Source organism: Nyctibius grandis, chromosome 2, assembly GCF_013368605.1.
Source record: "Nyctibius grandis isolate bNycGra1 chromosome 2, bNycGra1.pri, whole genome shotgun sequence".
In the NCBI taxonomy this organism is placed as follows: domain Eukaryota; kingdom Metazoa; phylum Chordata; class Aves; order Nyctibiiformes; family Nyctibiidae; genus Nyctibius; species Nyctibius grandis.
The window spans coordinates 92662755-92680843 of record NC_090659.1 but is presented as its reverse complement, the minus strand read 5'-3'; the positions used below and the strand labels follow the sequence as shown (position 1 = coordinate 92680843).

The following is an 18089-nucleotide window of genomic DNA, read 5'->3' as shown; positions in this document are numbered from 1 at the left end:
CTGCTTCTTGCCTGTGAGCAGCTCCTAGAAGACATGCTTCCATCCCAAGAGGACCACAAAGCCTTTTTGCTGAAGAAAGTGAAGTCTAAAAAGAGAAAGTTGGTGTGTGGCGTCTGTGCAGGATGTGCAAAGGCTGGCTGCGTGCCTGGGGACGTGGTGGCAAACCCGCAGTGAGTAAGAGTGTGGGGAGTCTTAACTTCTTATGATCCCACTGCATTTAAAAACCTTTGTGGGAAAGAAGCAAATTAAGGAGAAAAAAAAAAAAAACAACAAGAAAAAGCTGAAGGAATTCAAAGAGGTTATATGAGCTCTTCAGTCACTGTCTAGCTGCCACTTAGAAAGACCCCTGGAGACTGAGACACATGCACTATGTTCAGTGCCTCTGAAAAGAGGTAAGGTGCAAAGATTATTAGATCTTATTATTCCCACAGGAACAAATTTGGAACAGAAGAGAGCTCAAGGAAGAAGAAAAAAATATAAGTGGCATCTCTAATTTCACAACTGTAGGTACTCATTAGGGTAAAAAAATATCCTATGTTATTTTCTCAGAGTGATTTTAAGAGACTACATATCTAGTCCAAATTACCAGAGAATTCTTGAAGTTTAAGTTTCTTAACACTCTTGCTTTCCGTAGGGAAATAAGTATTCTAAAATTCAGCTCTCTAATATTTGACTGGCAAACTTTCAGGTACCATAGAGGGATGAGAACAACGAAGGATGCAAGTTCTACTCTCCTCCATAAGCAATGAGTGGAGCAACAAATCACTCTTGATAAAGGCAATGGCCTCTTTTTAGATCATATTATATAAAGCCAGTCACGACATACTTTGAATCCAGTGAAACATTTGACACATTACAGACAAGCCAACTTGAATTAATTAAACCTGTCTGAAAGGCTACAGGCAGTGGCTAATAATGATCAGTAAAATACTTGTTTAGAGCTGATGTCGAGCAGTACATGCAGAAGCATACAGTGAACGTAAGAGTGTTAAAAGTTGCCAATAAAAGTCTAGAAAGAAAGAAAGATCAAACATCCAAAACGTTTCAAAACTTCTTTAGTAGCAATTTTATTTCCTAGACCTTGGGAGGAGACACTCTACAATGCCAGCTGTATGCTTATTGCTACTGCAGGCTTGTTGCTTGTGTACTGTATGGCCAATCTTTCTTGAGAGCTTAATCTTATGGAGTTGTTTCTGGCATAGAAATGTTTTCACACTTAGGAAATTGATCTCCCATTCACTGAACCTCACAAAAGCACCTAAAGATTAGTTACCTTCCATTAGTAAGTGGAGAAAGCTACTTTTAGTGAAGGGTGATCCCTCCTGAAAGATCTAGTATAGCTGTCTTACATTTCAGGCACCTCAAGTAGCACAGATCAGTCTGGCTGTTTCTGTAGAATTAACAGTCACATAGTGGGGAACTTCTCAGAAAATCACTAGATGAAAATACAGCCGTCATCCTCAAACTGGGGTGGGGACTGCTGTTGTTTTTTGTGACAACCGAGGGAATGAATTATTGGCTTTCCCAAAGAAAGAAAATACTTTGGAAAATCGTAGAGCAGAATGATACAATCAAAACCACTCCCTCCATCCCTTAAGACCTATTATCACTTTCTCTGTGTAGCTGGCTTTTTTTTGGTTTTTTTTTTGTGTGTGTTTTGTGTTGTGGTGGTTTGGGTTTTTTTAACTGAAGGCTGAACATATGGCCAGAGCTTTAAATGTTCTCAAAAACGAGCCTGTGCCTTTGGAAAGGGCGCCTTCTGCTACCTGGATATGAATAAGAGGTCTGTGGGAAAAGGCTATGATTTCCTTTTCAGAAAGGGGATTCTTTCTCAAGCCCCAAGACATTACTTAGAAGGTATTCAAATGATCGCACCCCGTTAGAGCTGGCAGAGACTCCAAGCTCCTAAATTTGACAAAAGAGAAACTTTTTGGCAATAAAATTTCTGACTCTGTGTGTGACAAACTGAGCAAAGGTGGGGAGAGAAAATGAAGACTCATCTGCAAAGCGTGACTGAGTTTCTGAAAATGGAATATTTCCTCAGTAAACTGATCATATACTGTAGGACATATTTGCTGGTGGAGTTGATGATACAGTGGATGCTCTGTAAATAACAAGCTACTGCGTTTGACGGATGGATAAAATGATCAAAAAGGTCTCCTATCTGTTCTCTGTAATGTCAGACAGATACTGTAATTATGAAAAATTTCCTGTATATGCATAGATCCAATCTGTTATATTACTTTGTTCTGAAATGACTGGCATTTGAACTTAAAATGCTCATGCAAAATTCAATTTATACTCTTTTTTTAAGGTGGAAAGGAATCAGAGGCTCAAGCAAGGCAAAAACAGCAAATGATGCTCATGCAATCTAAATACCAACAAAAGGTCAGGATAAATTTGTTTGTTTATTTTAAGAACTCAAAAAAAAAGCTTTTAATGAAGTGTTTCATATGGCTATAAAATAAACACAGCTGCTTGACAAAAGAAAGTCATGAAACCTGCAGGAAGCAGCAGAAAACTAGAAATGAATGTTCTGGACTAATGAAAATGAGAAATCTGGCTATAAATATGTAGCAACCTGTATCACAGATCATATCTAAAGTGATAACCAGTACAGTTGTAAAGCCATTTATATGCCTCCCTATATCTTCCGGAATGCTGCCTACACTTTGACTAATCGATCAATGTACCACCCCATCTAGTGCTTACATAGAAATGTTCCTGGTGTAAAAGGTATAAATGCTTGTAAGTTAGCAAACAGCAATGTGTTTCCTTGCATGGATTCCCATTTATCAGTCCTAGATTTCTCAGCTTTCTTAAAGCCAATATTGGAGTAGCTGGTGCACAGCTTGCTTTATTCAGTGTCTCATTTTAAGAAAAATTTCTGGAAACTTTCCTCAAACACACTTTAAGTTTGAAAGATGTGCAGTACGGGACTCAAGTCACCTTGTGTGTTCTTTGTATACATACATATGTAAAATAACTTTCTATGTTTACATCATACAGCACAAGAGAGAAGAATATGTAAAAGCAAAAAAGGCAGCTGAAGAAGCTGAAATCCTGAAAAAGAAAGCAATTCAGAGAGAAAAGGTAAATGTGGTTACTTGTCATGGTTTAATCACAGCCAGCGACTAAGCACCACACAGCCACTCGCTCACTCCCCCCTGGTGGGATGGAGGAGAGGATCAGAAGACTAAGAAAGAGAAAACTCCTGGGTTGAGATAAAGACAGTTTAATAGGTAAAACAAAAGCTGCGCATGCGAGCAAAGCAAAACAAGGAATTCATTCACTGCTTCCCATCGGCAGGGAGGTGTTCAGCCATCTCCAGGAAAGCAGGGCTCTGTCGCACATAACAGTTACTTGGGAAGACAAACACCATAACTCCGAACGTCCCCCCCTTCCTTCTTCTTCCCCCAGCTTTATATGCTGAGCATGATGCCATACAGTGTGGAATATCCCTTTCGTCAGTTGGGGTCAGCTGTCCCAACTGTGTCCCCTCGCAACTTCTTGTGCACCCCCAGCCTACTCTCTGGTGGGGTACTATGAGAAGCAGAAAAGGCCTTGGCTCTGTGTAAGCACTGCTCAGTAATAACAAAAACATCCCTGTGTTATCAACACTGTTTACAGCACAAATCCAAAACACAGCCCCATAGTAGCTACTATGAAGAAAATTAACTCTATCCCAGCCAAAACCAGCACATTACTGCGGAGTGGGGGCCATGTGACAAGGTTCATGTCTTGATGGTTGATTTTGCTGAACTGCATGAAACAGGCTAATTAAATGAAATGTTAGCCCTGGATTGTATCAAGGAGTTAGGAAATTCAGTCCTCCTTCCCTTAGTAACTGCCTGAAGGATATCTGACCTGGTGTTCTTTGGGGCTTGGGCATTCCTTTGGCTTTTCAGAAACTCCAGCCTTTTGGTTCCATCCATCCTGAAGAGTTAGCAGAGAGAAAGGGAGAACACTAGGGTCAGGATTAATGTTGTGATAGTGATATAGGTTGTATCGTTCACTCTGGCATGAGCTTTCTCTGTAAGACCTAATTATGGCAAATGGCACAAAGACCTTATAGAAATCCATAATTGCCTGCTGTACACATGGGAAGAATACAAGAAAATCCAGCCTGTCATGGTGGAAAAGGCATCCAAATCATGAAAAGGTCAGTGTAGTCTATCTGTATTGTGCTGAGTGCACCCTGAAATTCAGATGCCCATCCACCCCTCTGAGGGGGGACACACCCAGGTGCATTGCTAATACGTAAGATCACTTTTCCTTCTAGTATTGGCCATATATTGACACCAACAATGGTTCACTTTTGAATCTCTGGTTTTATATTGTGTTTGTTTGCTTTTTCTAGTAATTCTCACAGCATCTTCTTATTCTGTGTGCTGCATGAACCTTTGTAAAAGTTCATTCATGTCTCCTTGGTGGAAACCAAGTAGCACTCGCTTGAAAGTGTAATGTGGAATTTAAAAAAAAGAAAAGAATGGGAGCATGATACTGATGTGCACAGTAGTAATGAGAGAAAGGGAGATTTCAGGTTTGCAAGTTTTGTCTCCATGACAGTAAAAATGATCTTCTGTTCAGAAGCTGAAGGCTGAGAGTTAATTAAAAAATCATCACTACTGGATGGTGTACTAGGACATGCATAAATAAAAATAGCCTTAATTGCCTCTAGGTAAGGGTTAGTCTGTTGCCAGTCCTTCAGTGGTCAGCATTAGTCTTTGGGGATAAGCCCATACACATTAGCTCACAGGGGCAATAAATATTATCATGTGAAAATGTCATTAACAGTTACCAGCTCATGTATAGCTCCAGAAGCAGTGATGATAGCAATGGTAGAAAGAGGATTAATTATATTTTATTCACCTATTAAATATATGTTGTTTGCCCATGGGCATTGGACAAGAAAAATGTTGCAAGACTGCTATAATTTATAGTTACACCTAGAAAATATATTGATATATCAGTTGTGTTTTCATGCTCTTTAATTTCCTTACCTTCACTCCCACAGATTATAAAATCTTTATAGATGTTGTAGATAGTAAAACTGTAACTATCAGTTTCTTCTAAAGGAGAATGCAACATCACGGCAAACATCTTTGACAAACAGACTGTTTAATCTGAATAAATAAACATATACCCACAAAGCAAACAAACAAAACAGAGGAGCATGAGAGGGAACTCTTAATTTGAATTTGTTTATTCGGGTTATCTTCTACAATAGTGATTGAGCTGATGAAGATTTGTTCTTGGAAGATGTTTATATATTAAAAATTCAACTCTGTTTAAGAAAAGCATGCTGGAAAGACACTAAAGGGTGTCAATTTGGCTATCCCACCCTGCCTGCAGATGAAAGGCTACCAAGAGCTGGGGATGACAGGAAAGGGATCCTAAAGAACTGATATTGTAGGGCCAACACTGGGCCCTGGTTACTGCAGAAGGGGAACGTTTTTTTTTTTTTTTTTAATTGATAGATTTGCAGGCAACTCCACCTGCAGGGCATTAGCTGAGAGCATGCCTTTCTGCAAATTCACAAGCCTCCTTTTCTTGCTGGCCAGCCAGACCTTCTTTTGCTCAAGGTTATTATTCATTCAATAAAAACCAAACTGTCTGATAGTCTGGGAGGAGATAATGGCTAGCTGGCTTTATCAGCAGCGGCCCTGCTGGAGAGGTACTTTGCCAACAAATGTGAATGGTAAAGCCCTACAGACTAATGCACGATGACTGGAACGGGTGCTGGTACTCAGCCTCAATTTCTTCCTCAATTGTAAGGAAGTACTGTAAGTCAGTGCTGCTTATGAACATAGGATCTGTTTATGATACTGCTTTAATGCTTGTTTTGCAGAGAAAAGCAGTATCCGCTCTTCCGTTATCTTTGTGACCAAGAGAAAGCTGGGTGTCTGCCAAAGCACTACCCAAATGTGGAAGGTCTGCCTTACCATCTGTACGAGTCCACCTGCCTGTCTCTGTCATTCTTTAATTAACCATGAGGTTAGGTGCTGGAATAGTCTCTCTCCAGCTCTCAGAGAGAAGAAAGGTGGATCCTTCCCCCTTGTTCTGTGTTCTACAGGACCAGTTTGTGTGGACTGGTACTCAGGTCTCAGAGTGTAGCAATGAATAGGATTTGGGATCATGGGTGCTCCAAGTCAGGCAGCTTGTCCTGGGACTGCTTTGATTTGTTCACGGGATAACCCTGAGCTGCATGAGTTTGGATTTTCTTCTAAGTTAATGATCTCTGAGTGCTCACTGAAATAATTTTGGAGAGACTTTGCAACATTAGCAGGGGAGTCCCTATTTCTGTATTTGTCCCTAGTGCTGAAATGTGTGTCTGATCTGCAGAAAGTGTGAGAGTACGTGGGAAGCAGCATTATTATTTCCTCATTATTAGCAGGCATCTGCAGTTTGGTATCTTTTGTGCAGCCTTTCACAGGTTTTTCCCAGACTGAACCATAACTTCCTTTGAGTGTCTTGGATGAAAGGACTGTCAAAGTTCCCAAGAAAATAAACAAGTGGCTGATGGTTGGCTTCTTGTTTTTTAAGGTTTCTGCATTTGTGCTGTACACAAAATAGCATAACTTCAGTGCACTGGATATTTCTGTTTCCTGTCATTCAACCTCGGTTCCTGTTATCCTGCTTTTTCCTTGTATGTTCTAAATCTTGCCTAAATGTTAGAAGATTCAAAAGATTTGAAGTCAAAGGTTCAGTGTAATTCTACTGTGTGCAACTTTCTTTTGTTCTTATGTTACATGGTAACAGTCCTGCCATCTTTAGAAACTGTCTTATTTAGAACAAGCTGTAATTTAATTTTATTCTTTGTCAAATCATGTGCTCTTTAATTTGACTGTGTTAATCAGCATGAATGGCCTTTTTTGAGAATTTGTTAAAACCAGGCACTTTACAGACCTTCTGCTAATGCTTTTCAACATGTTTACCTTCAATATCACAGCTGTTCCACTCTTGGCTTTGTTTCTGAAGATGGTGCCAAATGTGGAGTGCTTTGGCAATGTCTGTTGATAGATTGTCATTAGTTAGAGAAAGTCCCAGTCCCGTTGCCTGTCATTTGCATGCATCCTAAGCAGGGGTCCCAGGGTAAACCTCCAGAGTAGAAACCAGTTACACCAGCCACAAGTAAATAATTTCAGTATGCTGGAGTTTTCTTCAGGCACCATTCTGGTAGCAGAATAGCCGTAGGATATTTCCTTCTTTTTTATCTGGTGGGAGACAGGGGTGATATTGAAGGATTGTATTTATCAAAGTTAATATCACTGTGTTGTTCTAGCTAGTAGCTACCAGTGAGCTTTGGATTTGAACTTTCAGGAGCCTTTCAATGTGATGGTGGATCCCATGCCAGTGGCTTTTTCAGAGGTGAAGGCATCAGCTTTCAGTGTTGAGCAGTGGTGGGGAAAAGCCTGGGAGCTATCACTGGTGTCATGAGGGTATCAACATCACCTTTGACAATAATGGATGCCATCGGATTTCATTGTTTCCTCTTTCCTTTTTCCCTTTAAGTTGTTAAGTTGCACAGATGGGTGGGAGTCTTTTGCCTAAAACTCCATCTGTCTCTGGATGGAGGGGTTAGGAGCAAACAAGATATCCCATGAACACTATCAAAATTTACCTATACCATGGGGTGATACTCCTTACTTTAGTTTGATTATTTTTTTTAATTATATCAGTACTTCATACATTCTACCACTGTCTCAGCATGTTGAATGACTGAGCAACAGGACACCTTATTCAGAGATTTGTCTTCCTCCTTTTGTTTATTTTCCCTTTGCCTTTTTCCAAATAACAACCTCTAAGTCATTTGCCTTCCAACAGTTTATATCATTGTTACACAACATAGTGGCTCTTTTCCTATCTGCAGACATCTGACAGGGTTTTTTTTTCTTAATCCAATACATGCCAAGGAGGAATTTGCACTTGTTTTGCAAATCTCTTGCAGACAGTCGTTCTTTATCCAATTTAAAAATACCCACCATGAAATCACTGAAGGCGAAGTAATTGAGTAACTGCCAGTAGAATTGTAATTTTTCTGAAATGTTATTGATTGCAGGAGAGGAAGAAGATGATGGGGGCAGCAGTTACAGCCCTGTTCTTAACACCGCTTTCCCCCTTACACACACCCACTCCCTGTTTTACCTGGCCTTGCACAATACCTCCACCCAGGTACAGTGTCCTCTTCTTGATTTGGGGCTCTGACTAAATGGGCCATTCCCACCTACAGCTCCCTTCTCATCTCTGCAAGGTACTGTCTGAAATCGCCAGGGCATTTCGTTTAGAGCAATGTCTGGTTGCTGGGTTACCAAATTATTACTTTTTTCATTTTGAGGGTGGGTGATGAGCAGAGCGACAGTCCAAGGTTGCAGGTTGCTCAGCATGCTAGTCATCATCAGCCTTGGGTGGGAGCTCTTGTTGGAGCATCCCCCCACCAACTACAGTGTCAGAGTCTGTGCTCAAAATATAGCAGGGCTGAAATCTCTGTTTGACACTTCTGATTTGTGCTTTTAATACACTGAATTGCCTTTTGACTGCTCTTTCCACTGGACCTACCTACAGCTTGTCTGTCAAAAAAGAATTTTTAGCTTGAGATACATATTGCTGCTGCAGCAAGTTCTCTAGTTTCTGCTTTATTTTAACATTTTATTCTACTTGAATTTGGGGAGTGTGCAGCTTAGACGACCCTTACCCTTCCACTGGAACTTATGTGCAATTTTATGTTAAAGGAAGGACTTAATCACTTGTGTGGTATGCAGATTTCCACAGGAGTTCTGTGTGTCAAGGCTTTGGTTGACTCTTGCATGGGACACAGTATCTGAGGCAGAATAACACTGGTTAAGTATAAATGTCTCCCACCTTCATCTGTCTTAGCATGTATTCAACTGGCCAGTACCTAATGATCCTGAAGGCCACAGGTCTATATGCAGAGCTACATGTACCCATATCATTGTGCCTTCAGTGCTACGAGACTATCAGTCATCTGCTTTGGTGCGGTGGTTCACATCCTCTACCTTCTTACTAGAACCAATGTTGCATCACTTAGACTGAAAGATGGTCCCAGCAGGGCTGTGGCATGAGAACTGTGAAGGCTCACAAAGCCCTTTGTGAGGATAGATGGGTCTGCCAGGAGCACAGTGCGGTTTTCTATTTTGGACTGGTCTCTTGACAAGTTTACTAGGAGCTGTTTGCTCATGTCTGAACACTTTTAAATTTGGGTTTGGGTCACTTCTGTACCAAACTGCTACTATAGTTGTTTTGAAAAATAGAATATTGAAATACTTGAATTGAAATAATCTATGTTTTTTTTCTGGCTTACTGGAAATCTCAAGTATGTTTTCCTGTTTTTAATGCTGTAGGCAGAGAGACTTGAAGTTAAAAAAAGGCAACAAGAAATGCAAAGAAGAGAGATGTTCCTTGAGGATCAATATTAGTAAGTAAAATTTGAAACTTACGAATTAAAATTCCTCATCTGCCTCTCCTTTTGGTTTGGGGGGATTGTGTTGTTTGTTTCATAGAATCATCATAGAATCATAAAATGTTTTGGGTTGGAAGGGATCTTAAAGGTCATCTAGTTCCAAGCCTCCTGCCATGGGCAGGGTCACCTTTCCACTAGACCAGGTTGCTCAAAACCCCATCCAACCCGGCCTTAAACACTTCCAGGGAGGGAGCATCCACTACTTCTCTGGGCAACCTGTTCCAGAGTCTCACCACCCTCACAGTAAAGAATATCTTGCTAATATCTAACCTAAATCTACCCTCTTTCAGTTTAAAACCATTACCCCCCTCATCCTATCACTCCATGCTCTTGCAAAAAGTCCCTCTCCCACTTTCCTGTAGGCCCCCTTCAGGTACTGGAGGGCTGCTAGAAGGTCTCCACGGAGCCTTCTCTTCTCCAGGCTGAACAGGCCCACGTCTCTCAGCCTGTCTTCATAGGAGAGGTGCTCCAGCCCTCTGATCATCTTCATGGCCCTCCTCTGGACTTGCTCCAAAAGGACCATGTCATCTTATGTTGGAGGCACCAGAGCCTGAACACAGTACTCCAGGTGGGATTTCATGAGAGCAGAGTAGAGGGGGAGAACCACGTCCCCCGACCTGCTGGCCACGCTTCTTTTGATGCAGCCCGGGATACACTTGGCTTTCTGGGCTGCAAGCGCACATTGACCAACCTGGTCTCCTTCTATGACAGTGACCTGCTTAGTAGATGAGGGCAGGGCTGTGAATGTAGTCTACCTAGACTTCAGTAAGGCATTCGACACTGTCTCCCACAGCATCCTCCTAGACAAACTGGCTGCCCGGGGCTTGGATGGGTGGACTCTTAAATGGGTTAAAAACTGACTAGAGGGCTGAGCCCAGAGAGTGGTGGTGAATGGGGCAAAGCCCAACTGGCGGCCGGTCACTAGCGGTGTTCCCCAGGGCTCACTTCTGGGGCCAGTTCTCTTTAATATCTTTATCAATGATCTGGATGAGGGGATTGAGTGCACCCTCAGAAAGTTTCCAGATGACATAAAGCTGGGTGGGAGTGTCGATCTGCTGGAGGGTAGAAGGCCCTACAGAGGGATCTGGACAGGTTAGATAGATGGGCTGAGACCAATGGCATGAGGTTCAATAAGAACAAGTGCCAGGTCTTACACTTCAGCCACAACAACCCCATGCAGCGCTACAGGCTGGGGGAAGAGTGGTTAGAAAGCAGCCCGGTGGAAAGAGACTTGGGGGTGCTGATCGACAGCCGGCTAAACATGAGCCAGCAGTGTGCCCAGGTGGCCAAGAAGGCCAATGGCATCCTGGCCTCTATTAGGAATAGTGTAGCCAGCCGGTCTAGGGAAGTGATCGTCCCTCTGTACTCAGCACTGGTGAGGCCGCACCTTGATTCCTGTGTCCAGTTCTGGGCCCCGCACTTCAAGAAAGATGTTGATGTGTTGGAGCGAGTCCAGAGGAGGGCGACCAAGCTGGTGAAGGGTCTGGAGGGTCTGACCTATGAGGAATGGCTGAGGGAGCTGGGGTTGTTTAGCCTGGAGAAGAGGAGGCTCAGAGGTGACCTTATTGTTGTCTACAACTACCTGAAGGGAGGTTGTAGTGAAGTGGGAGTTGGCCTCTTCTCCCAGGCAGCTAGCGATAGGACAAGAGGGCATAGCCTCATGCTTCGCCAGGGGAGGTTCAGGTTGGACATTAGGAAGAATTTCTTCTCAGAAAGGGTCATTAGACATTGGAATGGGCTACCCAGGGAGGTGGTGGAGTCACCATCTCTGGATGTGTTTAAGAAAAGACTGGACATGGCACTTAGTGCCATGGTCTAATTGACATGGTGGTGTCAGGGCAACGGTTGGACTCGATGATCCCAGAGGTCTCTTCCAACCTGGTTGATTCTGTGATTCTGTGATTCTGTGATTGCCGGCTCATGTTGAGCTTCTCGTCAACCATCACCCCCAAGACCTTTCCTCAGGGCTGCTCTCAATCCATTCTCCGCCCAGCCTGTATTTGTGCTTGGGATTGCCCCCACCCACATGCAGGACCTTGCACTTGGCCTTGTTGAACTTCATGTGGTTCGCATGGGCCCACCTCTCAAGCTTGTCAAGGTCCCTCTGGATGTCATCCCTTCCCTCCAGCATGTCTACTGCACCACACAGCTTGGTATTGTCAGCAAACTTGCTGAGGGTGCACCCAATCCCACTATTTGTTTGGTTTTGTCTCGTTTGGGGCGCAGGAAGGGTTTGGCTTCTGCTGTTGTTTTTTTCACTTTTTGACTTGAAACATTTGACTTCAGGACCACAGGCAATGGGCACAAACTGAAACACAGGATGTTCCCTCTGAACATCAGGAAACACTTTTCGTCTGTGATGGTGACTGAGCACTGACTCAGGTTGCCCAGGGATGTTGTGTAGTCTCCATCCTTGGAGATATTCAAAAGCCAACTGGGCATGGTCCTGGGGACGGTCCTGGGGACCAGCTGTAGATGGCCCTGCTTGAGTAGTGGGGTTGGACCAGATGACCTCCAGAGGTCCCATCCAACCTCAACCACTCTGTGATTCTGTGAAATATTCCAGGCCTCCTCCATACCTTATTCTGTGAGCAATTTGATTCATTAGATTTCTCATAGCTTCTCAAAGCGTACACTTTAAAACAAAACCTGTGAATTATAGAATGACTTTGTGCTTTGTTTCTCTAACTGAATCAATATGTGATCGTTCAATCCAAGACTAATTAGCGAAACAGGATCTAAATTACATCTCCACCCATTTATTTTAGTGAATAGTGAAGAAATCTAATCCACATGGAAATAATGAGTGATTCCTATATTTAGGATAGTCCTACAGCTTAAATGTAGAGATCTGCTGTGAAGACCTGTTTCCCAAGAATACCTCCTTAATGTCAGATTTAGATATTGCTTAAATCCTGACATAATTAATTCCATTGACAGTGAAGTTCCTGCCTTGCCAGTTCACTCTAGCCTATTTGTTTATTTTTAACTGATCCAAACCAATTCTATCACATAATTAACACACAATGCTGTTTAGTCACCTTTACCTTTTTTATCTTTGGCACCTGAAACTACTCACCTGTGTTCTCAGCATGACTGGTTGCTCTTTCCTTGTCTGTGACCTTTAAAGGAGTCACTTTTGTCCCATGCTAGTAGCTCCAGTTCCTTCATCATTTGCCCAGACTCCATTCTCTAATGTAGAGACATTTTAATGCTTTCTTACTCATCTCAGCCTTTCTTGTCTTTTTCCTTTTATTTCTTCACATTTGGCATTAAGTACAGCTCTTTCCTTAAATATGTTGCCAACATTTGTCTCCAGGTATTGGTATTTTGCCTGCTGTTTGTCCGCTGTTTGTCCCAATGTGGAGTTCCTACACACACATGCCTTGATTCCTCAGGATTTCTGAAGCTTTAGATCCCTGCCTGTTTCTGACAGACCAGACACCTTCATGCTCTTTGAGCCTAACTCAACAAGAACCTCATCAGAACTTTTCAGTGCAGGATCCTCAGTAATGGGACTTGCTTCTTCCTGAGGGGATCAGGGTTCTTATCTTCATGTTTAATCTGATTTTTTTGTCTTAAGGCTTATTCAGTTATGAACTGAGACATATCTCTTCCTTTCCCTCCCCTGTGTGTACCTTTTTTTGCTTAGGGTGAAATGAACTCTGTTGATCAGCACTTTTTCCATTAAAAGTAAGCTTGATCCTGTCAAGCAGACCCAAACCCTCTGAAACACCTTTGTGTGGGCAGTTGGTTGTTCCCCAGGTGATGCAAGAGCTCAGACTACCTGGGCACTGGGACAGAGACTGACTGGTGGACATTCTGTCCACCGATTTAGGAGAATCTTGTGAGCATTCACCTGGTGTCAGGAAACCAAACTGACTGATGCAACTGAAGGTCAAGATGGATTGTCAAGCTCCATTGCTTGAGATTATGTTCAACTGTCAGAAGATTATTTGTGTATTGAACATACACCAGGAGGCCCCTGTAGATACTGCACCTGGAGGAACTGAGCTGAAAATCTACCTACAGGGAATGCAATTTTGGTTAACCAAAAATCTTCCATACTGTACAGAGTGACACTAGTCCTGGTCCGAAGGAACCCTCTGGTGGGCAGAGGCAGAGGAGTCTTGGGCAGTAATGGATTTACTGCTGGATGTTATTGAGGTTGATTTGCTAAGATACATTGGCATTATGGAGCACGGCATCCAGTAGTAGTGGGAAGATACTGTGCGACATCTCAGATCTTGTAAAGTAACCCCCTTGAAGTACTGTGGTTATTGGAGACATGTTTGCAGAAAAGCACTTGGTATTTAAATCCATGCTTTTGCATACTGCACAAAAAATGAGTGACTCATTACTTCCATCATCTAAGAGCCTATGTCTAGAGATGAAGAGAACAAATACAAGGTTGTGACCCTTTCCTCGCTGTCTCTGCTAGAGTATTTTGATCTCCTTCCCTGCTTACTGGGAGAGGGGGGAAGGAAGGTCATTCTCTGCATATAAAGCAGTGACCTCTGTAAAGTCATGGCCTGTGGAGACATTTCAAAAGATAAGCTGCCTTGTTAGTCTCTCTTTTGTAAGCATCTGTAGCTGCAACATCACAATTTTCCTGAGATCAATGTCTACCAGCAGTCTCATTAGCTGGGAAACCTTTTAAAATTGATCACCCCCTCTAGCTGTATCTGCCTCCTCAGAGTACAGCCCTGTTAGTACCTCACTGGTATGAAGTGCTGCTTCTATTTGATATGGAAAGGCACTTAAGATTCTTGTCTCATTAACATACTCTGACAATAAAGTATGATGCTGCCCAGAAGTTTGTGGTTCCGATTAAATTCCTGTCACTACTAAAAACAGGAACTTCTCACTGAAATCCCCTTTCAAAGGGTATAACGCAAAGTAGGTGAATGCCAAAAGGAAAAATTGTCTGTAACCTTGTCCACTGTCCACAGAATACAGTTACTCCCTGTCTCTTGAAAGCCTTGTTAGCTTCTTTGTGTACAACTGGCCCTTGAAAGTCAACTGAATCTGTTATCACAGTTGCTTGAGTGTATGTTTGTATCTTGTGAGAATGAGGTCTAGGCACGCATGCAGAGCGCTGTGGAACAGTCTGCAAGTCTCTCTTTTGGGATCAGCAGCTCCTCTGACCCAAGTGGACTCATGCTTTATTAGGTGACTAAAATGGGCAAAACTCACAAGGTATCTCCTCAAACAGCTGTGTATAAAAAGTCTGAAGAGCACACAGGAGTAGACTTTGGGCCGGGGAGTTGCTGCATGGCAGCATTGCTGTGGTTTGTACTAACAGAGGAGAAACGCTTAAGGGATTTATTGGCAATAATGTTGCTGTGTTTCCGCCTCTGCAGACACCAGATCTAGAAAACAAGTTCTTTTCTACCAGAAACTACTTACACATTGAGTCCTTCCTTCTGAGTTATGGTGTCTTGCATGCATTGGCCTGTGGTAGGGACCGTGTTTCTGTCAGAGTGCATTAAAAGGTAATGAATGCTTGCGTAGTCCATACTTTGCAATTGTTAATCCTTGTGAGGAAAGGACCGAGTGTCCATCTTTCTAAATGGGAATGAAGAAGAGATTAGATGGCCGTCTTGGGAGTTTTCAGGACATCCCTCTTTAGTGAGGACACAAAAAAAATGTCATTTAAACAGTAATGAGGGATGGCCACTTCATGACTTGCTTTTCTCTGTGGCTTGCTGTGCAGGCTGTATGAATCTCTGCCTGAACTGTAGCATGTCTCACCATAAGGCATTAGCCCAGCTCTCTAGTAAGTTGCTTTTATTTCATTTGGATTTGACTTCCCAGAAACTGGAGTGTTGGATGTGGTCCACTGCATTTCTAATAGCTATCTGCCTATTTATGTAATGGGAAAAGCAGTCTAGCACATAGGGTTTCTTTTTAATAGTACATGATGGCTGTTGTATCACTTCATCTTTCCCTTTGTTACATATTCATGCCTCTGTTTTTGTGAAGGTTGTACTCCTGTAAAAATTCCTGGCACTGCTGCACTCGGGTACATGTGTGCACTCAAGATATTCTGCTCAGAATTTGGAGCTGGGAACAGAATTTGCCAGAGTGCCTCTAAGTGCATATTCCAGACACAATGCAGGAGGTTCACCAATCCAAGCTGATATACACTTGCCTGCCAAAGCAGTTTTCCCAAAAGTCATAAAATGCAAGAAAACAAAACCTGAATCAAACCAGAATTTTTATTTATTTATCTTTTTTAACAGGATAAATACTAGTGTCCTTGCCATTTTTCAGTCCCCTATGATGTGTGGTTCAAACAGCAGGCTAGTAACAAATTTTCCCCACAGAAGTGCAAATGTAAACCTGACCAGACTTTTAATATAGGTTGCTAGAGAGAATGAATAAGGGCTCACAAAAAAAGGGTTTGCAGCCTTGAGAATCTTTTGTTTGCTTCTTTTCACCACAATGGTCTTAGTTTTGTTCATTTGCTCCTGATTATTTTAAGCGTTGTCAATTATTTAGCTAACAGGCAGAAAACTAGGCTTTTATAGACATCCAAAGGGACTCTCTTGAGTGTAATAATGAAGGCAGTTTATTGAACGCCTGTGAGGTTGCTTTCTAATTGTATGCATTAATCTGCCCATTCAAGCTGGCTGAAAATATAGAAGCAGATTGCACGTGCAGATGGAGTACACAGAATGGAAGATCTATGCAACAGACTTATATAAAACTGCATTTTCCTTAAAAATGGATTTATGCTTATTACTTCAGATAATAAATGAAACTTGATGTCTAAAATAACTTCCAAGAATATTGGATGAGTTGGTGGCAGGAAAGAATAGCCTAGCTGTATTATTTCATCCAGTCAGGAAAACAAAAAAAGCAAGTGGATTGACAGGAAAGATTAGTTTTGGGTGTGGGTGGGAAGTGATGAAAATAATTCTGCTGAGAAAGTTGCCTTTTTTTTTAAAACCTATTTTTATACTTTCTTGAAGCCTTATACCTAAAATGAACTAGTACCACGTTTTTTGTTCTTATCCTCAAGAACAGGAACACATGCTCAAGAACTTGCAGACAAGAATGCCTACCAGCCAAAGATAGCACAGTTTTGATCACTTTCATTAGATTTGTCCAAGTCTTACATAGTATGCTTATGCATTACTCCCAGTGAAGTCTGTGAATACTGCATTAAGCTTGGTATGTGGCTACTGGAAGAAGTTGTGCTGGAAAGCAAGTGAACTAAATACCCAGAGGATGGCCTTTCTTCCCAGGAAAGGTCGTTGGGGAAGAGCCATCAACAGCATACAGGAATTTTATGGGTTAATCATTTCCCATTGTAATTTTTCACCTTATAGCTTCCAGCAAAAGGTGAATTCCCCACCCACATGCCACCTCAAAAAAATGCACGTTAGTTCATGCTGACAACTTTGCACATGGCTGACGTTCGTTGTTTCTTATTACCCCAAATTAGACTCTGTCCTACAGGTATGGGTTAGAGTTGAGGTAGAGGAAAAGAACCAGAATCCATGCAGAGCTGAGGGCATGTTTGTTGCCAACAGAAGGAGGTGTTTTTACTACCTTGCCCCTTGTCATGGCCCGGCTATGGGAAACATGGCAGTTGCTTGTAGCCTTCTGAATTTACTTAAGCCTTGTAAACTTCTCGTGGCTCTGATAAATCTCTGCAAAGAGGTGTGGATGTGAGAGGAGGCATGTATAATTGTATAACAGCAAAAGCCATTGGATTCTGCTCTCAGGCTACTTGCAACTTTCTTAATGGCTTAATTTTGAAATACGTGCCTTTGGTGGGATTATTTTCACAAATTATATTATGGGCCCCCAGTGTCATTCACACTTTAGAAAATGGTTCTTCTCTATTCAAGTCCCAACTACAGCTCCATTTGGAGTCTCCTTTTCCATCTCCCAACATAGAATCTATGGGAAACCTGCATAAATAGACAGTAATCTCATCTACTTTTGTGTCAACTTCTGGAATTTTTTCTATTTTAACGTTTGATTTTGTTAGGCCACGTGACAAAGGAGCAGCAATGGCCCTAGTACCAGCCAGCCTGGCTTTTGGGTCATAGCAAATGCCTGACCAGGATGCATATGGCAATGCATAAGGCAGAGCCCTTGCTGAGGAAGGATCAAGGACATTAGTAAGAACACACGTACACACCATGGACCTTTCTGAAATGAAGGGCAGCTTTTCTTGTGGGTAGGCTTTGGTAGGGTTAAGCAACTGATGTTAATTTCTGCAAAAGCTGAGGAAATTGTTACGCTTAGCAAATTAAGTATGTTGAAGTGGGGAGAAGTGTCGATATGCTTGCTGGTGCTGCAAAAAGATGAGTCTTGAATGAAATTCAGTTCTGTTTTTTGGTTTTGTTTTTGGGAGGGGGAGTCCTGCTATTTAAAAACTGTCATGGAACTTCTGGGCAGATGTGTGAAACTAACACTATGTATGCATTGTCATAGAATCATAGAATAGTGTGGGCTGGAAGGGACCTTTAAAGGTCATCTAGTCCAACCCTTCCTCAATGAACAGGCACATCTTCAATTAGATCAGGTTGCTCGGAACCCTATCCAACCTGACCTTGAATATTTCCAGGATGGGGCATCTACCACCTCT

At 42.2% G+C, this 18089-nt stretch overlaps 1 protein-coding gene across 2 annotated transcripts in view; it reads left to right on the top strand.

Annotated features, from left to right (window-relative positions):
• The window catches only part of EPSTI1 (epithelial stromal interaction 1), a 63655-nt gene that overhangs the window by 15572 nt on the left and 29994 nt on the right, over positions 1-18089 (top strand). For both annotated transcript variants that reach the window (XM_068395373.1, XM_068395374.1), the window contains exons 4-6: positions 2315-2388; positions 3010-3093; positions 9363-9436. In XM_068395373.1, coding sequence (XP_068251474.1) covers positions 2315-2388; positions 3010-3093; positions 9363-9436 — 232 coding nt within the window. The remainder of the gene's footprint in view (positions 1-2314; positions 2389-3009; positions 3094-9362; positions 9437-18089) is intronic.